At 48.6% G+C, this 23,715-nt stretch overlaps 1 protein-coding gene across 1 annotated transcript in view; it reads left to right on the top strand.

The window, feature by feature from the left end:
* DZIP1 (DAZ interacting zinc finger protein 1) overlaps window positions 1–23,241 on the top strand; it is a 62,175-nt gene extending 38,934 nt beyond the window's left edge. Inside the window, exons 15-21 of the mRNA XM_075683882.1 lie at window positions 629–749; window positions 10,878–10,950; window positions 13,856–14,059; window positions 16,119–16,365; window positions 20,941–20,990; window positions 22,296–22,336; window positions 23,107–23,241. Coding sequence (XP_075539997.1) covers window positions 629–749; window positions 10,878–10,950; window positions 13,856–14,059; window positions 16,119–16,365; window positions 20,941–20,990; window positions 22,296–22,336; window positions 23,107–23,183 — 813 coding nt within the window. The 3' untranslated portion in view covers window positions 23,184–23,241. The remainder of the gene's footprint in view (window positions 1–628; window positions 750–10,877; window positions 10,951–13,855; window positions 14,060–16,118; window positions 16,366–20,940; window positions 20,991–22,295; window positions 22,337–23,106) is intronic.
* The last annotated feature ends 474 nt before the right edge of the window (window positions 23,242–23,715 follow it).

The raw sequence follows: 23,715 nt of genomic DNA on the forward strand, positions 1-23,715 counted from the left end.
CGTCAGGAGAATGGAATAAAAACATGTTCGCATATTTTTTACGTTATCGGGCCCCTGCGCCTACGACGTAACGCTAGGAAAAAATCAGCTGCTCTCAAAGCTGCACACGTGGACGGATTGTTATGTAAAAAAATCAAGCAATATACCCGCTGAACGGAGAATCCTGCTGCGCCGCCGCGCTACTGACGTCATTCTCTCCGCCAATAGGAGTCGTGTGTCTAGGTAACGTGACAGTAACGAGTGTTCCTCGCATCAGAACACTATCGGAGCTGCGATGGGTCGGCCGCGCGTCGTGCGTTCGGCCGCAGAAAAGGCGGCGTGTGATGAACGCCGCCGGGAACTCGCTCGAGAAAGGGCTCGTCGTCGACGTGCCGACCTCGCCGTGAGAGAGCGCGAAGCCGTGGCGTTGCGAGAACGAAGAGCCGCGGATGCCGAGCTTCGCTTACACCCATCTTCACAGTAGTGCAAGGGCGGTCATTTTTTTTTTTTACTCTACGAGAGCCGGTGATTAGTTGGGGTGACGTGCACATCACTCGCAAGGAACATGCTTTCTGTTTCAGCGTACCTGATGTATACTTACGGTCACGTTGTGGTGACCTCAGTGAGTGGCTCAATGTTTTCTTTGCAGAAGAACAAGAAATTCTTCGACGTCCGGCATCGCAGCGGACCGCCCACGGAGGACCTGTCAACACCGAAAGCGACCCAAGGCTCGCCTGATGGTAGCTGGCCTTTCGAAGTGAACAGCGGAAGTAGGTATTGCTTCGGAGCCTGACGTGCCATTTCAGTCACGTCGTTTTCGCTCGAAGGTGATATCTATAGGCCCCCTGCGCTGGAGTTCTGAAGTAAAGGTGGCGCCACCTGCTGGCGTGAGGCGTGGAATTGAGTAATACGGAGTCCGACTCCCTGCATCAATTGGTTGCGTAGCTATCGAATGCGAAGCGTCTATTTTACTTCTTTCTCGCGTGTATTGCTTGCTTCCAGCGTCTGTAGCACTCAGAAGAGCTAACAACTTACCTTTGGTCGGAGACGCTACAGACCATCTCGGAGTAGTTGATCGCCTCATTAGCCAGACCCATGCAGAAAGTGGAAGCGCTGCCGCTCTGCGCCCTGCTAACGGCAGTCACCGACGCTACTGTCGCGTAGTGAATCACCACGAACAGGAAGGACTGCATCACAATGTTCAGCTTTACCACTTTTCACCCCGCTCGTACGAAGCAGAGAGGTGAGAACGCAGGATAAGGGCCGTTAAACACACGGGCAAAGGGAAACTATGTGTACTCCCCGCGACGGTCGGTCACATTCGGAGCGGTGCGATTTTCAGGCGCCAACACCATAACAAAAAAGAAAAAAAAAATAACATAAAAAAAAGAAAAAAGGAAAGGCCGCAAAAAGGGAGGAGATAAGTCGAAATTGCCCAAAAAGTTAATTCGCAGTTTCTTTTAGAGTCACTGGGAGCTCCAACATCAGCGTCATATATGACACTGAATCCACGATAACTCATTTCCTGCCGCGTACAGATGTGTTTCAAACAAACTTCCGACCTATAAATTACCGACGACTGCAGGTCGCGTACAGCGCAGAGCGACCGCATCTATCCGGCGATAACAGAAACTAACATACAATTACGATGCAGTATCGTGCAGGTACGTTTTAAGAGGTCAACACGCAGGTTTTAACATTGTGAATTGGTTTAGCGCTGGTTCACTGAATCTCGACGGATAATCCCTCCGTCCATTGGCTATAGCTTGTATACACGTATTGATAGCAAGACTTGCTAAAGATGGGATTTGCTTGTTTGTGCGCTAGTTGGATATTGGGTCATGGTGAAAGTCTTGAAGGCTGCAGCACGACAAGACGATGGCTATCAACAAGGCAGCCTCTGGTCGTTTAGGCCTTCATTTTTGCGATTGTAGGTACGTGCCCTTTAAAAAAAACATACTTAAACAAATGAATAAAACAAAGAAAAACTGTTGTATTAGGGTAGTGGTGTAGGTACGTTAAGACGCCAACTGACGGAGGCAGGAAGAATAAGGAAAAAAGTTATGTCACCAGACTTATGCCACCTTGCAGAATCACAGCTCAATCTTTAGCGTAGCTTTTAGTTTCCAACAGTCGCAATAACAGTTTTCTCTACCTGTATTTTAATTGCATGCTTTAAAACAATTGGCCCGCTTCAAACATTGCCTGCACATAACGCTTTGGAGCACGAAAGCGATTTTTACAAAGGCAGTAACCGAAACACGCACTTTTGTTTTGCCAGCACACTGACTATCTCTGATGCACTGCTCCCCCCTCGCTCCCGTCTATTTACTGCAAAATTTCCTCTCTGTTGCTTTCATAGTTCTCCCAAAGCAGCTGAATAAATTCTACGCTGTTCGTAAAACACACTTATAACGCTCCGGAACGCTTGCATACGTATAGTTTCTACGAAGACCTCTAATAGTCAACGCACTTTGAACTTCGCCTACATATTACTCATAAATTGCCCCTAATGAAACAATAAAACATGCACGAGGTTCCATGCTTAGATCACGGAGTGCACAGGGGAAAGTTACTACGAACCTCGTATAAAGCTTAAAAAAGAAAAAAAAAGAACTAGGGTTCAGTAATTGTTTGCAACGCTTCTAATTAGGCGATGCATGTTAAACTTCCTTCATATGTTGTAATTAATTAGACCTCAATATCCACCGAACGTCACGTAGGTGTAATGTAGAGTTATCCCTGGACATTGGGCAGCAGAGCTAATAAGCAGTATGACACTTGGGAACACTTGCCGAAATATTTTTTGAAGATATTCTGTTTTATCCACACTAATATAATTTCGCACAAAGATTCGACATAGCGTTAACTTTGTTTTCACGAAATTTGGCTTCGGGGGAAACTTGTATTTATGCAAAGGAAAGGGGATAAATTGTGCGTCTCTCCTAAAACACAGTGATAGTGCTCCGGGGCGCTTGCGTGCGTAATTTATTACAAATGCAAATATAAATCAAGATATTTTGAACTATTCCTACATGTTACCTATAACTTTACCGTACATAAATGCACATTACTGATCACTAACTGCCAACTGCTAATTAGGTGAAATAGAGAGGGTATGCTAAGGAGGGACGCGGATTTTTCATCGCGAAATATTGCCATAAAATATATTTTTTGGAAATCCCATTTACAGTTTCTATAACTCTTTTTCCATCTGCTTTGAAGATATCTTCACTGAAAGCCACGTAAAAGTGCTCAAAATATTTGTTGTATCAACCAAGGCAGTGAAAAACTTCAAGGGAATTACAAATAAACGGCGTTTTTGAGGCTGCAATATCTCGACAATGGCGACACCGAGTGCCGCGGTCTTTGTCTTGTCAGAAAGCGCATTACTCCGGGCTCAAATCTGTTGCTCAGCTGTCTCCTCTACACAGAAACTAGCGCACATAAAGCAAACGGTTGAAGGTAGTTCCTAATTGACCAATAGGCCTCGCCTGCAACGTGAATCCATCGCGCTTCGCCATTGGTCCGGCGCTCGCTCCGTAGGGGCGTCATCTGCTCTTTGCACCTCTCGATCTGTGGACGCCTTGGCCACCGTAATCTCGACAAGTGTCAAAACGGGCGCTACGCGTCACCTTCTAAGACCCATTGTAGCTGCCCCAACTGCTGGTCAGAACTCTTTATTATTAAATAATTTGTGCAAACCCAAAATATGCTACAAATGCATGATTCCCCGGACAGTCAAAATAAACGCAAAGTTTGAAGTCTAGCGAATCAAGAGGAAGAACCACGCGCTTACTTACGTATGTAGCACTGCGCCATCTGGTTCCATCTGTCGGCTGTTCCCAGTTTCTCAGGATTCCTTGGGTCGAAGGTTCATACCTGTCACTGTTCCCAGTTGCTCAGGATCCCTGACTCGAAGGCTCAACCCTGTCGCTTTTGTCAGTCAAAACTCCCTGAGTCGAATGCTAATCCCTGCCGCTCTTCCTAGTTGCTCAGGACTCTCTCGATCGAAGGTTCATACCTGTCACTTTTCCCAATTGCTCAGCACTACCTGGGGTGAAGGCTCGTCATTCACGCTGTTCCCATTTGCTGAGGACCCCCTGGATTGTAGACTCATCCCTATTGGTGTTCTCAATTGCTCACGGCTCCCTGGGTCGATAGCTCATCCCTGTCACTTACCAGTTGCTCAGGACTCCCTGGGTCGAAGGCTCATTCGTCTCACTGTTCGAAGTTGCTCTGGACTCCCCGGCTCGAAGGTTCATCCCTGTCCCTCTTCCCAGTTGCTCAGGACTCCTTGGGTGGAAGGCTCATCCCTGTTTCTGTTCCCATTTTCCAGTCCCAACTCCCTGAGTCGAAGGCTCACCCTTCTCGCTGTTCCCTCTTCCCAGTCCCAACTCCCTCAGTCGAAGGCTCACCCTTCTCGCTGTTCCCTGTTGCCCAGGACTCCCTGATTCGAAGGCTCATCTTTCTCGCTGTTCCCAGTTGCTCATGACTCCCTGGATCGGAGGTTCATCCTTGTCACTGTTTCCAGTTGCTCAGGACATTCTGAGCCGAAGGCTCATACCTGTCGCTCTTCCCAAATGCGCAGTACTTCCTGGGTCGAACGGTCATCCCTGTTGCTGTTCCCAGTCCTAACTCCCTGAATAGAAGGCTCATCCTTCTTGCTGTTTACAGTTGCTCAGGACTCGCTGGATGGAAGACTTATCCTTCTCGCTGTTCCCTGTTGCTCAGGACTCGCTGGGTCGAAGAGTCATCCTTCTCATTGTTCCCAGTTACTCAGAAATCCCTGGATCGAAGGCTCATCCCGACAACGATGAGCCGTCGGCTCATCGCTGTCGCTCTTCTCAGTTGCTCAGGACTCATTGGGTCGAAGGCTCATACCTTTCACTTTTCCCAGTTGTTCAGCACTCCCTGGGGCGCAGGTTCATCCTTCACGCTGCTCTCAGTCGCTCAGGACTCCCGGGGTCGAAGGCTCATTCTTCTCACTGTTCCCAGTTGCTCAGAGTATTCTGGGCCGAAGGCTCATATCTGTCCTTCTTCCCAATTGCTCAGTACTTCCTCGGTCGAACGGTCATCCATGTTGCTGTTCCCAGTCCTAACTCCCTGAATAGAAGGCTCATCCTTCTCGCTGTTTCGAGTTGCTGATGACTCGCTGGATCGAAGGTTCATCCTTCTCACTGTTCCCAGTTGCTCATGACTCTCCGAGCCGAAGGCTCATCTTTGTCGCTGTTCCCAGTTACTCAGACATCCTTGAATCAAAGACTCATCCCTGTCACTGTTCCCAGCTGTTCAGGACTCCCTGAGCCTAAGGCTCATCCCTGTTGCTCTTCTCAGTTGCTCAGGGCTCCTTGGTTCGAAGGCTCATACCTCTAACTTTTCCCAGTTGTTCAGCACTCCCTGGGGTGAAGGCTCATCCTTCACGCTCATCGAAAGCTCATACCTGTTGGTGTTCTCAGTTGCTCACGACTCCCTGGGTCCAAGGCTCATCCATGTCACCGTTACCAGTTGCTCACGACTCCCTGGACCGTAGGCTAATCTCTGTCGCTGTTCCCAGGTGCTCAGATTCCCTGGGTCGAACGCTAATTCTTCTCACTGTTCAAAGTTACTACGGACTCTTTGGGTCGAAGGCTCATCCCTGTCGCTCTTTCCAGTTGCCCTAGACTCCCTGGGTCGAAAGCTCATACCTGTTGCTATTCCCAGTTCCCAACTCCCTGTTTCGAAGGCTCATCCTTCTCTCTGTGCCCAGTTGCTCAGGACTCCCTGAGTCGAAGGCTTATCCTTCTCGCTGTTCCCATTTGTTCAGGACTCCCTGAGCCGAAGGCTCATCCCTGTCGCTCTACCCGGTTGCTCAGGAATACTTGGGTCGAACGGTCATCCCTGTTGCCATTCCCATTTCCCAGTCTAAACTCCCTGAATCGAAGGCTCATCCTTCTCGCTGTTTGCAATTGCTCAGAACTCGCTGGATCGAAGGCTCATCCTTCTAGCTGTTCTCAGTTGCTCAGTAATCGCTGGGACGAAGGCCCATTCTTCTAGCTGCTTCCATTTGCTCACCACTCCCTTGGTCGAAGGCTCATCCCAGTCGCGGTTTTCAGTTTCTGAGGAATCCCTGGGTTGAAGGCTCATCATTCTCGCTATTCCCACATGCTCAGGACTCCCTTGGTCGAAGGCTCATCCTTCTCGCTGTTCCCATTTGCCGAGAGATCCCTGGGTTGAAGGCTCATCCTTGTCACGGTTCCCAGTTGCTCTGGTCTCCTGGGTCGAAGACTTTTCATTCTCATTGTTCCCAGTTCCTCAAGGCTTCTTTGATCGAATGTTCATCCCACCGCTGCCACCAGTTATTTGATCTTATTGTGTGCGCGAGTTGTCCGAAGTTTATGAGGACATAGAATAATGAATGTTTATTTGCATTAAGTACAGGAATAGAAAAATGCAAAATAAAAGTAAAATGTCATTGTTACGGGCGGCACCAAAGAGGTCGCTGTGACCGGCGGAAAGAAGAATTTCTCTCCTCCCGATGTTTATATTGCTCTAACTCCTTCAGTCCGTCCGTCATTTTCAACCAATCGTTCAGTCCGTTCAGGTGCCGTCATGTTCATCCACCCGTCCGCCCCGTGCACGTGGTGTCATGCTCGGCTAATTGGGATACTCATTGGGCTCTATTTTCATATGGCTGCCTTTGTCGGGAGTTGCTTCTCCACTTAGAAAGCGCTCAGCTGGAGGGTATGGGTCGTTCTCGAACGACATTCCAGTGATGGAAAGCAGCTTTTCTCGGGACGAGAGTGAACTACCTCAAACCGCGCCGGCTTCCAGTTGCAATTTCGGGGAGTGTTACGCAGAGGGAGAAAGAAGCTCAGCGCTTGGCACACGAGGCTGGGTTAGCGAACCTGCTTGACGAATCCTGTAGCATGGTCGACTCTCACCTGCGCACCATAATTGCCGTGCAACTGCGAGTGGTTGCGTTCGAAGAACTTGACCAATACTAGTTAATAGTCCGTTTCTATCAACGACTAAGCACATCGATCCTAGACTCACCGGACTCGCGGCTAGCCATTTCGTGTATCGGCGCCTCAGACTGCGCGACTAAGCACATTGGGCCTCGACTCCTCGGACACGCGATAGTCATTTCGCGCATCGGCACCTCGTATTGCTGTACTAAGCACATCGAGGCTCGACGCCTTGAACCCGCGGCTAGGCATTTCGCGCATCAGCGTCTCCGAGTGCGCGACTATGAGCACATGGAGCATGGACTCCTCGGACCGGCGGCTAGGTATTTCGCCTAGCGGCGTTTCAGTCCCCGCGTCGCCTCCTCTATTTTTCTCAGTGCGAGTGCAATCCCTCGCTCACCAATGGGTGCCGTTGGTGCACCTTAGTTCAGTGAGTTGCCGCGATGTAACGCTACCAGATGGAACGAATTCTTGAGTCACGCGAGTGTCTGAGCGCGCACCACTGCCGTTCCTGTGGAGAAGAGGTAGACGCTCCCTCCTTGCGTCTGTCGGGCTATGACGCGTCTGTCAGTCTTCTTCCGAGTTCAGTCCTGAGGCGCCACCCAGATGGCACTCTCCCCCACGACCGTAAAGCAGGCGCGAACGCTAGCCTACGAGAGAGAGTAAGAAATGACCATAGGAGAGGGTGATGAACGGTAGGATCGGGCGTATCTGGTTGGCAGTAAAACAGAGGTGCATGTCTGCGCGACTTAGCATGCAGAGCGTCGTACCCTCGTACCTGCGGCTAGGCATTTCGCGCATCGGCACCTTGCACTGCGCGACTAAGCAGATCGAGCCTCTACTTCTCGGACTCGCGGAGAGGCATTTCGCGTATCGCCACTTTGGACTGCGGGACTAAGCATATGACGTGCTGACTTTTTGACCATATTGGAATCTTACATTTTCAGGGACTCTCAGATAGCGCGCCGTTGTTTCACTAGCGACCGTGTTCCTTCGTGTGTCGCCCGCCTCTTAGGTGCAGCACTAAACCGGGAACACGGAAGCATATGCTGCCGAGGACATATGGTGCCCGAGGCGACCCGCACGCCCTGAGATGTCAAAAACCAACGTCGAGGAAGACAGCGCTACCCACCGCCACACCTTCAGCTAAGGGATGCGTATGAGTGTTGCCACCTGCAGACAAATACATACCCGCACCTACGGTTAAAACGTGCCATCTACCCCAGCGCATACGTGAGCGCTTGCCCGCTCTGTGGAGGCCAGCCAACCCTCGCCCGCATTACGTGGGAATGAGAGCTCAGGACAACCAAATTTGATACGCTTCACATTCCGGCGCAAAAATTCAAAACGGAGCATTCGGAGACCTGGCTCGGCAGCGAGGAATACGATGCCCAAGTGGCTCTCCTCGACCATTGACGGCGGGTTGCCGAGACCAGTGGAGTTCTGGACAAGGGGCCCCACCCACCTGCTTCCCCAACCCTTTCGTTTTTCAATAAACGTTTTTCAATTCAATTCAATATTGCTACAATATCTCGTAAAAATATCTATCATAGCACCCCATCCTAAAAAGAACCTCATCGTGAGTTCTGTTCGTAAGGCCTCTTGGGCGGGCACGGAACCTGGCTGCAGAGCGAGGCCTCACACTAAAGTACAAGCTGAAAAGCACCTAGCTTTGCTGCCTATCGATAAGTGGCGCTCGGATCCTAAGCTTCACAGCCTTTGTCAAGGGAAGATGACTCGGAAGGGTCCCGAGAGCCTTCATTAAATGATATGGTCAATTCTATCAAAAGAAATAAAATGGTTCACGGATTGCACTGGATACTTCTATAAATGCGGCACTGGCAGGTACAACGCTGCAACTATATTCATGCCCACACAATTCTGCAGACGAAGAAAAAGAGGGGGGGGGGAGCGGTACGAAGGCATACCAGACCAGAGGCTACACGTCCAAGTAGCCCCACACTGCATAACGCACCAAATATTACAAATTTGGTGCCTTTTAGAGAAGCGAAAAGAAGGTGAAACTTTGAGAACTGTTTTCTGAAAACTCTTATTTTCCTTTCTGATTAGCTTGGAGCTGATTGCTTTGCTGCCGATTGACATATTTTCACTCTGCTTTTTTGTCACGTTCCCTGGGCTACACTTCAGGTCGTGACATCCACGCTTTCATAGCCTATTCTTTTCTAAATTTATGATGCAGCTATTCGTTCACGCCAAAAGTGTGTTGATACGAAGGTAACATAAAAATGGCAACCCAAAAACATTTTTGTGCTGCGAAAAAAAAAAAACAAGAATTTCCCGACCTTGAGCACGCATTTAGCTTTGATGTCAAGACTTAACGAGCCTTTCGTTGCATTTTTAGGCTCCCGAAGTCTTCCACAAAGTGCAAAGACGAATAATCCTGCGAAATAAAATGTTCTCAAGATATCACTCTGAAACATTTATGAAATTGAAGTTATGGGGTTTTACGTGCCAAAACCACTTTCTGATTATGAGGCACGCCGTAGTGGGGGACTCCGGAAATTTCGACCACCCAGGGTTCTTTAACGTGCACCTAAATCTAAGTTCACGGGTGTTTTCGCCCCCATCGAAATGCGGCCGTCGTGGCCGGGATTCGATCCCGCGACCTCGTGCTTAGGAGCCCAACATCATAGCCACTAAGCAACCACGGAGGGTGAAACTTTTATGGAAGCATCAGGGAGAGATCCTAAATATTTTTGTCAGTTTTCATCAAAATCCTTGAAGAAATAAGGAAGGTGATTTCGAAAGCCATGTTCCCCCTTAGATTTAATATATGGGGAAACTTTCATGCTCCTCGTTTAATTAGTAGTGTTGGAAGCAATTAATAAACCCTCGTTTGTTACATATATATTCATGCACCATACGACGTTTGTAGTAACGTTGTAGTTACAATGTCATGGTGAAATAAATGTGTGTGCGTGTGTATGAATTAGCTAGGCTAAGATTCCATTACAAGTGCGTGAAAGCGCTATGTGCAGGAAAGGTTTCAAGCGGACCGGTCAGATACGGTGAACGTCTTAAGGTTTGTCATTTAACTACAGGGAAGTGAAGCTCTGATTGCTGCCGTTATGTGGCTTTTAACTTCAGTAAGTTAAAGCCGATTAGTAGCGGGTTCTACCGTATAGAAAGAGCAAAAATACCAAGAAATAGTAGGTACTATCGCGCTTAGTATGAGCTGCAACGTGTGAGCGCTTTGCCACGCGTTTTCACGTCGCAGCGCGTACTGAGCGTGGTAGTACGCTTTATGAACGACTCCATTTAGGAATCCTGTAGTTTCTGTTGTAACAGAGACACCAAAAGGTAGGGCAACCTGGTACGTATTCGTCGACCTCTTTTGCGCTGCTATTGCGCTTTCAGCCGTGAGTAAGTAACATGTTATGAAGGAGCAGAAATGATCTTTTTAATCCCTCGTTTGCTTAGTTATGTATACTAGCATTAGTTGTTCTACCAACCAAATTTACTAATAACATCTCGTGTCAGCTAATCAGATAATTGCATTGAGCACACGACTCTTTCGGCATAACACCCGTTTGTGACTGGCTGATTTTCGAGTGTTTGCCACTCGTAAGTTCCAAGGGCGAACCAGGGTGCTGGGGACCTCGTGATGGAAGCTATGATTAAAAAACATACGAGTGTCATTTTTTTGTCTTAATCATTTCATCCTACGAAGCAGTGCCCTCGCTATTGCCCGGATTTGTAACTCTGCGCCACAAATGGTAATGATGGAATAAAAATAGGACAGAAAGAATGCTCGAACATAAAAAAGAAGCCCTCATGTTATAAGACGCTGCCACAATGTATGAACATTCTTACACTTACATAAGTACGAGAACAAGGGCTTGATGTGGTATAATATTCACATCGGTGCGAGTGATGGCTCAGTCGAAGGAAACACGAAGAGCTTGAACGGTTTTTTTGTGTCTTCTGCAGACAGCTCGAAGGTGGCCATCCCACCGTCAAGCATTCCTAACTCCGACACCCCGAAGGAGAGCTTCGCCTTCAAGTAAGTGGTAATTCCAAGTTGTTCCTCTCTTGCCATTGGTTGCGGCAAGCTAGACCCGATAGGAACCGGTGGAAGATGCGCGTGGAGCCCTGTATGTTGCACTATACCTCCGGGGGCGCCCACTCTAGCCTGCGACTTCACAGCGCTCTAATATTACGCCAATGACCCTTCTCCCTAAGCACCCGCAGTAATTCTCACGCTGGCGTTAAGATGCTTCGCGTCAGCGGCGCGCACGAAAAAACAAGAGTTATGCATACCTGCTGTATCTTCGGTTGGACATTATCGAGAGCGCTGGGAAACGCGACTTTCTATTCGACTGGATGGGGATGGGAACGGAGCACCAGAAACGTGTTCGGCTGGTTCCGTGGCAGAGAGCCAGAGGTGCTCTGGCTCGGACGGAGAACGGCTCCAGACCTGGATGTTCCGAGGCAGAGCCTCGGCGTGACCAGCCGACGGTACCAAGTGGCAATGGCTCCGCAATAACATCGTTGGAAAGCAGATATAGCCAATCGAGCGCGAGCCGATGTTACAGGACAAACAGGAGCGACAAGAGCCCGGCATATCGATATGAAGAAGTCGAAGCGACCATGCGCTACAGGACAAGAGACAGTCAGCTCAGCACAAGAAGTTTTGCTCAATATATGCAACAGGAGTTTATCGACCCTTGAAAAATGTACGACTTAAGCGTGAGTGGACTAAAAAATGACGCCAGAGTGGGGATAATACAAAGAATATATTCTACTTTTATTTCTCTTTTTTTTTCTTTTCGCGCTTCGTGAAACACCACGCAGAGCTCAGCCAACATTCTGATGGCAGATCGGCCGCTCGTTAGCGGTGTATTATGGGAAAAGACTAGAATCGAGCAAAAGTAATTCCTACATTTTTGTGCCAGTCCACTAGTCTTTCGCTAGTTATACGGGTGGTGTCGTAATGAACTTTTTCCTTGAGATCGGTGGTTTTTCTTTGGTTATAGTAGCCATACGCAATGGTATGCATATACGGACATAAAAAAATCATGAAGTCATGTAATTCCTTTTTTTTGCAGAAGCTTGTTTTTGAAAAAAAAAAATGTTATTTGCGCGTTTCATCAGACATTAGCATGCACGCCTCGCGAGATGGCTGGCACGTTTAGCCATATTATCACTTTACAGCAGCCAAGACAAGAAGTGCCAAACTTACGCACAGCCGCTATCGGGTTTTATGTGCCAAATCCGCGATATGATTATGAGACAACACATAGTGACGGCCTCCTTAAAATTTACATGACCTTGGTTCTTTAATGTATGCCTTAGATTATGTGCTCGGGCGTTTCAACATTTCGTCGCCATAGAAATGCGGCCGCCGCGGCAGGGAAAACGAACCTCCAATCTAGTGCATGGCAGCTCAACGCCACAGCCACTAAGCCACCGCAGCGGGTGCGCTAAACTTTAAACACCAAACTTTAAAGTGCGCCTTTGCTGAGCATGTTTTTAGAGTGCATTTTATTACTACTTTTTCTTTTGCTAAGCTTTGTCGCAAAAAGCTTGTGAAACATAGCAAATCGTTGAAGGCAAGACATGAAGATTTGAAAATGTGCTCATCTTAGCACAGTTCTTAGACTTTTCAGCGTCCGCTCAGTGCACCGTACGACGGGTTGATAAGGCCAGCTTGTACCAGTCGCATTCGCTTAGTGGCTATGGCGTTGCGCTCCTGAGCTAAAGGTCGCGTGTTCGATCCCCGCTGCGGTGCCCGCACTTTGACAGGAGGCGAAATTGAAGAACGATTGTGTACTTCGACTGAAAAAATCACAGGGAGTCAAAATTAATCCAGATTCCCACCCCCTACGACGTGCCGCATAATCATGTATTGGTTTTGACACTTCAAGCCTCACGATTTTTTTTTTTTTTGCCAGGTCAGCCTGAAAGTATAACGCCTTCGAACGAAGAGTTAGCCGGGTAATATCTAGCGAACTAGCTAACTAATCCGTCAAATCCCTTGCCGAACACCTTAACTAGTCATGTTACTAAATGATCTACATAGTTCCAGTAATAAAGCTTTCGAGCTGAACGCGGCTTTCTCGTTGCTCTGTTCTTGATTAAATATCTCTCATTTATCCCTACCAAACTTTACCCAATGCTTCTTCACCTACTTGGCTGGAACATGATCGATGTCATCGTGTGACATTGCCTTAGAGCTAATCTGGATTGCTTTCTGATTCAATTACCGTCTCTTAGCACTCGTGACCACAGCTGCTGGGTGTATTTTTGTGAACCTTGACATTATTATCTCAGACCTCCACTGCTTTTCAGACTTTGTGCTCCTGTGCTCTTTCGCTTCGTCTTTCAACACATAAGTCCTATTATTTGATTCGCTGAATAAATAAAAATCTAGAATTTGTTTATTTGATAAAAGAATGGGAAGAAAATTTGCCATCGTACACAAAAATCGCTTGCGACTATAACTGTGATGACAAAAAAGCTTGTTTCTACCAGCACCAAGGATTCTTGGCGAGCGCGAACTGCGAAAAAAGAAAATGGTGTGTTAGACAGATGCCACCAAGCTTTGCGTGATAAAACATAAACTTAAACAATAAAAATGAGAACTAGCTAGAAACTAAAGTCACAGTACAAGAAGTAAAGTTGAGGGACAAATGCGAGAACGATTTCGTTATCGAGGTACTGTGCACTTTCATAACGCCGTCATTGTACGTTTCGCAGTCATTACTCCGCACCGTTAAACCGTGACAATCCTAGCAACGCGGCACTGTCGCAAAAGTCCGATCTCGAAAGTTCGCGTGTCCTCTACGACGAAGATTTCTTGACAACCCCACGTCGGATATTTCTCGCGGTTTCCGTTTTTTGTTCGTGATTAGGTTTCGCGCGCCTTGCACAAGCCGCTACGGTATGCATGCATCCCTTCGCGGCAGGTGCCAGACGCCGGCCAGCTCGGAGGCGTCGCCGAGCAGGGCCGAAGGTGTCGCGAGCCGCTTCAGCACCGGCACGCCGGCTCCGCTCAGCAGCAGCGGCAGCGGGGCGCAGAGGCCGCGCCGCTTCCTGGTGCGGTCGTGCCGCTCCCGGCAGCCTTCGTCAATCGCCACCTCGCACGACCTCATCAAGCCTCTCATATCCAGGTGTGATGGCATCGCCGGAGCCAGTTGAACGGCACGGAGGGAGAATCGAAACAACGGCAACGTGCGCGATGTACTCGCATCGAAACGTTGTGTTACACGTGACTAGATAAGTGCAAACATACGAAAGGCCCGTAGTACAAGCAAGACGTTGCAAGGTGCATCAGTAAATCGTTCCATTCATGTACGTACTAGTAATTTGTCGCGGAAGGCGAGAGACGTCTGACTAACACGAGAGGTAGAATTTTCATGGATGTGGTAGAGCCTCGAATAGTTCCCGATTTTTTTTTTTTTTTGATAGCGTCACCTGTACAAATCAACTCGCCGTTTTGATGCAGGTGTAGCACCGGGGCGAGAGTCACGACAGGCGCTCTCGTTACGCCGAGGATAACGATACCTCAGCACTCATCATGGATTGGTACCCTTGAAAAGGGAAAGAGAAGTTATTGGCATAAGATGAATGACAATTCGTCACATATGTTGCTAGACTCCTAGTGAAACACAGCTAGTAATGGCAAGAAATTAGTTGAAATAACAAGGTCGGTAAGCTCATCGCATAAATAAGGATAGACTTCACTGAAACTAGTAGAGTGCAGAAAGTGCTTGCACACTGTACAATACTTTATAATACTGTCAGCGAATCATGGCTGATTGAGCGACACGTGGCACACGTCGTCACGATACGTGATCATATGTCATCACAGAAACATCCAACACAAGGAGGTGGCAACGTTGCGGGACCGCATCATTCTTTATATACAGCCGTCATCTCGAACGCGAGAGCATGAGTATTAAGCATGAATACGGAACGCTGCACAGTGTATTTGTCTACTGCTGTGTAAAGGCGGCGCAGGACACTTAATAAGATATACTTTAAAGAAATTGTGCGTCATAACAATAACACCTTACATTGCAATCGCATGGAATAAAAAAAGCGCGCGTTGGACCGAGCTGTTCAGTTTACTAACAGAACATACACATTCCTGTATGTTATGTTCACACCATGTTCGTGTATAGGTCCCTGGGTTTGTATTTCTTTTTTTTTAGTGCGCCATTTCTTTGTCTGCTTCACTTTTCTTATCGGAGATTTATATACACGTTCTTTGTGTCCTTCTGTTGCAAGTTTTTCTCTGTTCTTTTTTTTTCAGCTCTTTTTTACCAAGAACACATTGTTGCTCTATGCGCTAAATGGAATACACGTTTTATATATGTTAAATATGTGAATGCTGCACTTGCTGTCGACATGTTTGCCTTTATTTTTGTTGCTCTTTCCATTTGGTTATTCAGTGCCGTGGAGCAGCACGGGACCGGGTATTGTCAAGCTGCTCCTAGGCAGCTTTTCCTGGGTGCGCACTTTCTGGCTGGGAGATGCATACATATCGATTTGATTCGAAATGACGTCTTATATCCAGACGTGATGCTGATTGGTTTAGCAAGTTTTCAACTCCTTAAGAAGAGTTGAAAAGTCAAGCAGCGAGTGACTGACCCAAAATGGTCACTTCTCGACCAAAGCGAGCTGGGAATCAGAAGAGAAGTCCGGGAAGTCGAGTGCTGCCGAGTCAGCAACTTGGTGACTTGGTTCATCTGGTGCTTAGCAACATATTCTGTATGTAGACACGAGGGGCATTTTTCAACGAAGCGCGGCAGTGTTCCCATAATAATGAAACATACTCAAGCTGCACAGCGATGGATACTAAAAGCACGAAAACAACAGGTGGGACTGTAGGGTATATTAGGCAGGAGTTTTTCTTCCTGCACTAAAGTGTGACGAGCCGAGTTCAATTAACGAAACTGTGAACATGACCACAACAACTCTACCAAAAGAACGCGCTTTCTATGACAACCACTATTTTTTGCACGTATGCGGAAAGTCCAGATTTTAAAGTTTCCTAAATGTTATTTAGTCTTGCAACATAATGCCATTCGCGATTCAATAGCGCGGGGCACCAGATGCTCATGCGCGAAGGTCAGCAGGGACAAAATTATCTAGACCAGGGACAATGAACGCATGAAAGGAAATCTGTTCAATGACGTCGTTGTGTTTGATGACGTCGCCTCGCAGCAGCGACGATGACGAAGGCGTGGTGGGCGTACGGCAGCGCAGCTCAGCCGGCGCCACCAGCAGCAGGTACCCGTCGGTGGCGTCCAAGACGCATCCTCCCTGCGGCAGGCTGAGGTCATCCCGGCCGCAGACGCGAATCACCGACCTGGTGCAGTCGATAGAGTCGCAGCTGTTGAAGCGATCGGCAAGGCCTCCGATGGGCGCCGTGAACACGGTCAGCGAGGGCGCCCACCGCAAGGAGTCCGAGGTAAGGATGCGGAGAGGGAGCGCACACACGCACATACAAGCATACAAACAGACATGGGTTCACACCCAAACACGCACAAGCACGCACACGCACACACGCACAAGCACACACGCACCCAAACACGCACACGCACCCAAACACGCACAAGCACACACATTCACACACATTCACACACACACACACACACACACACACACACACACACACACACACACACACACACACACACACACACACACACACACACACACACACACACGCACACACACACACGCACACGCACACGCACACGCACACACGCACACACGCACACAAACACGAGAAAGAGAGAGAGCGACACATACACTCACTCTAATGGACACAAACGCTCAGACCACACGCACACATACACACAGGCGCACGCACTCACGAGCAAGCGTGCGCGCCTACACGCACAAGCACAAAATACACACAGACGCACGATTTCACGCGCAAAGACATGCACATGCACTTACACGCACAGACGCAAGCATTTACGAGCAAACACGCACACGCACGACAAACGCGCTCACACACACACACTGCAAACATACCTACAGACACGCACACATACACACAGAGAAGCACACAATCACGCACAGCACGCACATGCACGACACATACTCGTGCGCGCAAGGGCACACACATACGCAAACGTGAGTTGTGTACGCAAACGCGCACACAACTTACGCATACACACGCACAAGAACGCATGTACACGCACTAACGCACGCACACAAACGCAAACAAGCACACCTATATGCACAACAAACGCACCTGCACACACAGACGCTCACGCAGACGCACGCATTGGCGCGCAAACGAGCACACACTACAAACACACGTACAGGCACGCACACGTACACACAGAGACGCACGACACAAACGCGCGCACGCAGACACATACATGACAAACAGACGCACACAAGCACATACACAGATACGGAGACGCACGCATTCACGCACAATCACGCGCACGCATGAGTGCATACACACAGGCGCACAAACACACATCCACGCACACACACCCGCGCACACAGACGCACGCATTTACGCGCAGACACGCACACATTACAAACGCGTACACGCACGCACGTATACTCAGAGTCGCACACATTCACGCGCAAGCACGCGAGCTAGGTCCTTGTTTTTATTTATTGCTTGGCGGCTGCCATGCGGATCCCGCTTCAGTAGTTTCTACACGCTTGCATGCAGTTCGTTAGGAAGTGGACTTCCTCACCTGCGTTTGTGTGCGCTGCAATAGCCATAACGATGGCTGTTCTCCAAGCTGTAGTATTTCCGCCTGGCTTGGTGGTAAAAAAGAGCTTGTGACTGGAGTCAATGCGAAACGCAGGGTCGACGTGACATGGTTTATGTATATTCATGTTCTGAAATTGCGGGACAGGAAGGTGGTGAAACGTTGCATAATTGCATGATATTATCGCATTATTAAATGCGTGAACATTTCTATGCTTGCGCAACGAGAAAACCGTCCGTCACGTAAGACAAAAGATTGCCGACGATTACGTTACTTCCGAATGCGAAATTTGAGCGCAGCTCTTCAGCTGTTTCGGCTTTTCGATATATTGAGGCAAAGAATTCGAGCAAGACATGTATGTGCAGTTACAAAGAACTTTTTATTCATGACACATATTCCTTGTTCTAGAAACCCTCCACTCCCAGTCTTGATTGTCATGAAGGAAGCTTTGTGGTTGGAGAAATAGCTGGATATTTGCTAGACTTGCTGCACCAATGCCTGGTTCGGCGTAGCGCACCTCTAGATTCTGGCGGCGACGGCGCTGGGCCCCTGCTGGAGTGGCTCGTTTAGCAGCAGTGGTAGACGAAGGACTTCCCCCGGTTGCCTCGCTCATGGCCCAGAAAGAACTGGCTGAGAATAAACTATTTATGTAGGCAGACGGATTATAATATAAACCGTCTGTGAGCCTTGGACAATCCGTCTCGTGCAGAACATTTTGCACCAGCCGCCGCAAACTGAGCGTAGCTTGGCGCAACTGCGTCGCTTATCGGGAGGCGCACAGGAACGGTGTGCGGCGAAGAGATGGCAGCGACTGGCTGATGCGGATGACGCTGCTAGCAAGTCAACTGAAGGTGGCTCTACGTTTCGGCTTGGGAAGCGTGCACCGTGATCCGAAGCGCGAGCCGGCGCTTCGGCAACCGGAGAACACTGCGCGCTCTCGCGTGGTCGCCACCACGGGGAAGGGGAGGGGGGAAGGGGTGCACGCAGTGGCGAACGGCGGCCGCTACGAGTTTCGGCTTGGGCAGCAGCAAGCCGCCACCGAGCCGGCGCTCTGATTGCCGCCAGACTGGGGGAGGAGCTTAGAGAGCAAGGCTCGCGCCATGCGCGAGATGGCTCCTGGAGCGCGTGCAGCTAGCGCAGCGCACTGGCCTGGGCTGCGGAGCTGGTTACGACGAGGCACAACGGCGACGGTGACGCAAAACGCAGGAGCGTGCGCCAAAGAGCTGCGCTCTGAAATGTGGGCCGATCCCGGAGAGAGTGAAATACCGGGCGGACCCGCTGGGGAAGTGAAGCAGGCTTCAAGCACTCGGCAAAATGAAGCGAAAAGTGCATACATTCTTTGGAATCACGCATGCAATAATATAGACAGAGCCCGCAGCAGCGGGCGGCTTTCCCTTCGTGCTGCCTGTCGCTTCGACGCGAATGATGCGGCGAGTACACAGCGCTCACAAATCTCTCAGCACACGCCGCACCCTCCCACTTTCGGAGATCGCTTTCAGGATATGGGCCCGTGCGGCGCATAATGGATCGACGCGGATGGATAAGGCGCCAAAAAGCGATAACGGCTTATAATGATCAGAACGTCATCAGCCCACCTAGCGCCGTCAGCTCCAGCAGTTTTCTTGCCTCGTCAATTCACTTGGCATCGCCGTGAACTGACTCCGACGCAGTTCATGTTGCGGTAGCGCTGTGTTTTATGCCGGTCGTATCAATTTTCAAAGCGTTGATAATGGCACCAGGCTGCGTGGAGATGAGCAAGTGGCGCAATTCTTACGCATACTTAGACAACTCCCACAGGAGTTTCTGCGTGATTTTTTTTACTTGTGCCATTGTCAAACCCTACAGTTTGATGAATTTCTGAATTTATTTTTTCATGTCGATTTTCTGATTTACTTTTTTTTACGCGCGTGTACGTCGACGTCGACCTCTTTCCTGTGGACTTTGGCTATCACGCCCTTTTTTTGGTGTGAAATATTCCTGGCAGCCTCAATGCTGAAAATATTTGGCAGTGCGACGGCATAAAGTGGAATGACGAATGTCGCTGGTATATTTGAATTTTCTCGATGTTATTTTTCGGCACCAGGCAGGCATTTTTTCACCGCGTAGCTGCATCTACGCGGTCAAAGCGTGATTTTTTGTTTAGATCGCTTCCTCAAGCTTTTGATATATCTTTTCCGTAACGGCGTCTCATGCCGCCAGGGCCTAAAGAGTTGGCAAGACACGGAAACTTGAAAGAAAGAAATGCGTATTGGGCAGCCACGAATAACCTTGATGGTATCGTACATTACGTTCCTCGCACTTTTAAGGTCATTATTACATGTATGTGTAAAGATCCCACGTCATTTCGCTTTCTAAATCTGTCAGCAGCAAGCCAATTTAAAAAGGTGTCCGTTACTTCATGAATGGAGAGAACATAATTTGTTCAAAAGAAAGCATGGAAGGCTATCCAGCGCGTAAATATACTACTCCATGCTAGCTCAAGCTTTTTGGACACGTGTCTCAAGAGGCAGTGAATGTCATTAACTACTTGTTTGAATTTTCGGTGACCTCTCATGCACGTCGTATATACTCAGAAGCTGTGCACTGTACAGTTACCTTGCAACAATAATCCATGTGCGTGAATTTATAGCAAGGATGTAGATTGTCCTGTAGCGGCTACCATCACAGCCAGGTTTCATATAAGCAGCTAATTTAGCATCTAATATATAGTACTGAGTGACTTAGAAGTTGAGCTAGCGGTCGACAGCTTGCGACGGCGTGGCGATGTCAATGAACAGGATTTACGCTTAGTCGCGTCTGGTTCCTGTTGGATGGACCACGACTTGTCCCGCGAACCAAAATTGTGCATTGGGCAGGAAGCGGAGGTCCAAAGCAGCTGCATCTAGTTGCAGATTAACGAAATATATGAAACACTTCATCGAAGGCGCTTGAAAAAAGTGCGGCGAGGAAGAACGCAAAGTGGAGGCATTGTCGCGGTCCAAGTTCGGCCGTTCCTTTTCAAGTATGGCTGCCACACCGCCAGGGTGTACGCAGCCGCATTGATGGCCAGCTGCATGGATCGTACCTTTGGGCCTGTATAATGACAGCTGCTACCAGCCCTGGCCTTGGAATTTGTTTAGAAATGCTGCATTGTTCATGCTTGCGAAGACAACTTAAAATTTAAACAGGGAACGTTTGTACAGGTGAAACGTACATTTGCTAATACGCACGCTCAATCACACGCGTGTTCACTAGTGATTAGACTAGCCTTGGAGCATAAAAAACCTATATGCCGTATTTCTTTTTCTTTCTTTTTTCAGCAGAAGGTCGGGACTGCAGTTCTCAACTCTGGTGACCAAAGGATTGCAACGTGAGTGGGCTTCTTGCATTGAAGCGGTACGAGTAAGAGTGGGCAATGTGTTCTTAATTACGTTAATATAAATTCTGGGGTACTAGCTGCCAAAACGACAATATGATTATGAGGCATGTCGTAGTGGGGTACTCCGGTTTAATTTTGACCACCTGGGGTTATTTAACATGAACCCAGAGCGCGGTACAAAGGCGAACCTCATCGATATGCTGTCACCGCAGACGGGACTTGGTCCCGCGATCTCGTGCTTAGCAGCGCAACGCCATAGCCAATAAGCAAACCACGGCGGCTAATGTTTCTTTTTTTTCTTATCATAAACTGTCCTTAACAGTAGGGAAGGGAAAACCTCTGGGAGCTTCGCAAAATTGTTCAGCGGGCTGGTCACTGGTCACATACCGCCACAACTATCTCTCTCACAACCAGCTCTCGAGAAAACCGGGGCCCATATACGCAAAAAAGAAAGGCAGTTTTGTAGGAAGGCATAGCATCGAAAGCAAAGCTCTAGCACGAGGCCCTCGCACGGTGTTCTAACAATTCGCGGAGGCGACGTTGCGCAACGTAGCATGCACGCCAGACAACCGAATGCTGCCATCCCGGAGTAGCCGCGCTCTGGCAGGCACCAAGCATGCCTCAACGCTGTTAGCGCCGGTAGGGACGCCGGCAACGACGTTACCGATGACGCACGTGGATGGTTCACGCAATGAGACCGGCGGAAAACCCGACGAAGTTTGCCAGCGCCAAGAGAAAGGGTTATATCGATTTAGCTCGGGGCTCACTGTCCGTTACGCTGCGACCAGTGCGTGGTATGCGCGTATAGCTGCTGAGTACGAGCGCTAAAGAGTGAGTGCGCAACGCTCGTGCCACCATTTGAAGTCAGAATGCTCGCTGCACTGGGTTCCGGCAAAGCCGACTGAGCGGAGCGTGACGGCGCGTCCAGTTGGCTTCGTCGCTTTTGCAGCCAAACACCTTGTAACCTTCTACGCGCGGGCAGCGCACGTAGTACGTTGATATTGTGACAGCATGGCGGTGGGGGTGGCGGCGACGGTGGGAACGCCCCTCGAATGTCCGTATAATCGCAATCGCAATAACAGTTTTGCGTTAAAGCTGTTCGAGAGAGCAGCTGCCAGGTAATCGCGATGTTAGGCGCATTCGTAGCGAAGGCCCGCGGCCAATGGAAAATTTCACTTACGAACGAAAAGCATTGTGAATCCGGCCCCCGGTTGATTGCAGTCGACTGACGCGTTGCGAATGCAAAGGAAATGCCGGAAGCTTACGGAGTTTAACTAGCCTTGCTTCGTCTTTCAGGGACCTTGTGGGAGCGGCAAAACCTGCAGTGTCGTCATCAGGTATGCATGTCGTCTTCAGTTCGAAGTGCCTTTGCAGTAAAATGTGCCGGGAAGCAAAAAAATTGTGAACCAAGGAATCGCTAAAAAAATCCAAGCTACAGTTACTTCTCAATTCCCTTAATTATATTATCTGGAACCCTAGTTATGATGTCATGGATACGTTTGACACTCCGAATTTTGACATACCCCGTCCTGTGTTCCTGGTAAACTCTGGAAGAACTCTAATATCTCTTGAAGAATGAGATTTATTGTCAGAGAAAAACTGTGAGATCACGTGAAGAACTCTTCAGGTTACGCAAGCAGAGAATAGAGGAACTTCTCAAAGGCAATAATTTCGGTTACTCTGGACATTTCTTGATTCGGATGAACAACTTGGCAATACAGGTACTAGCAATGCAGGCATTGGGTTGGAAGCAGTACGGTGGCGAGAACTGCTCCATGGCAGTGATGACTTCTTATCACCTTATGCAATTATTTTTTAGTCATGAATAAATGTATTGTTTGCGAATGAGCAGGCAACGAAGCAGTTTCCAAGACTCTCAAAATTTGAATCGCATCCCAACAAATGAGTTACACGCCACTTGTATACCTCTGGCGCTTGCACCGACGCGAGTGGTGAGACATCCACGCTTTTTGCAAGAGGGAAACTCCGCAGAACTCTCGCGAGGACATCGCATATGTGGAAAAGGAAACGCATTCGAAATGCTATTTTATCTTTTCGTACGAACTGGTTGTGCTGACTGAAGAAAATTGCCTTCCTTTTACTGCAGGTGCTGAAAGAAAAGGACGACCACCTGTATTAAAAGATTACATCGACGACGACGAGAGCATGGAGGAAGTCAGCTAGGGGAACCAAATTCTCATTTTTCTTGAGACAGCTATTAAAATTGACCGTGGAAGTTTCATTTATTGTTGTCAGTGATGATGTGGCTATTACAATTTTGTTGCAGTTTTTCCTTTAGCAAGCACTGATGATATTTTCTTTTTCACGCATAGCGTTACGTTTAACTGGGCACTTTATTTATGTATGATGTATATTGCATGTGTATATGCTTGCGCCCTTCACGCTGTGATTAAGAAGTAAGATAGGGGCGCTAAATGTACGCTACAGTTTACTCAGTAATTGAAGACTTACAAATATATATGAAATTGTGCAGAAGTATCCTGCACCGAACAAATTCCGCCCGACTGGTTGCTTTTCGCTCGGCGTAGCAAACAAGAATCCATGCGTATATTGGACTTTTGTCTTGAACCTGTCTCCATAAAAAGAACGCTTGAGAGATAGTGATATAGAGAGTGACACTCTAGTGGTCTTCAAACTTGAACAGGGGTGCTCCCCGCAGTAGGCTTCTGTCGTAGGCGGAGCCCTCAGCCAAGGA

This window comes from Dermacentor variabilis, chromosome 3, assembly GCF_050947875.1.
Source record: "Dermacentor variabilis isolate Ectoservices chromosome 3, ASM5094787v1, whole genome shotgun sequence".
Taxonomy (NCBI): Eukaryota; Metazoa; Arthropoda; class Arachnida; order Ixodida; family Ixodidae; genus Dermacentor; species Dermacentor variabilis.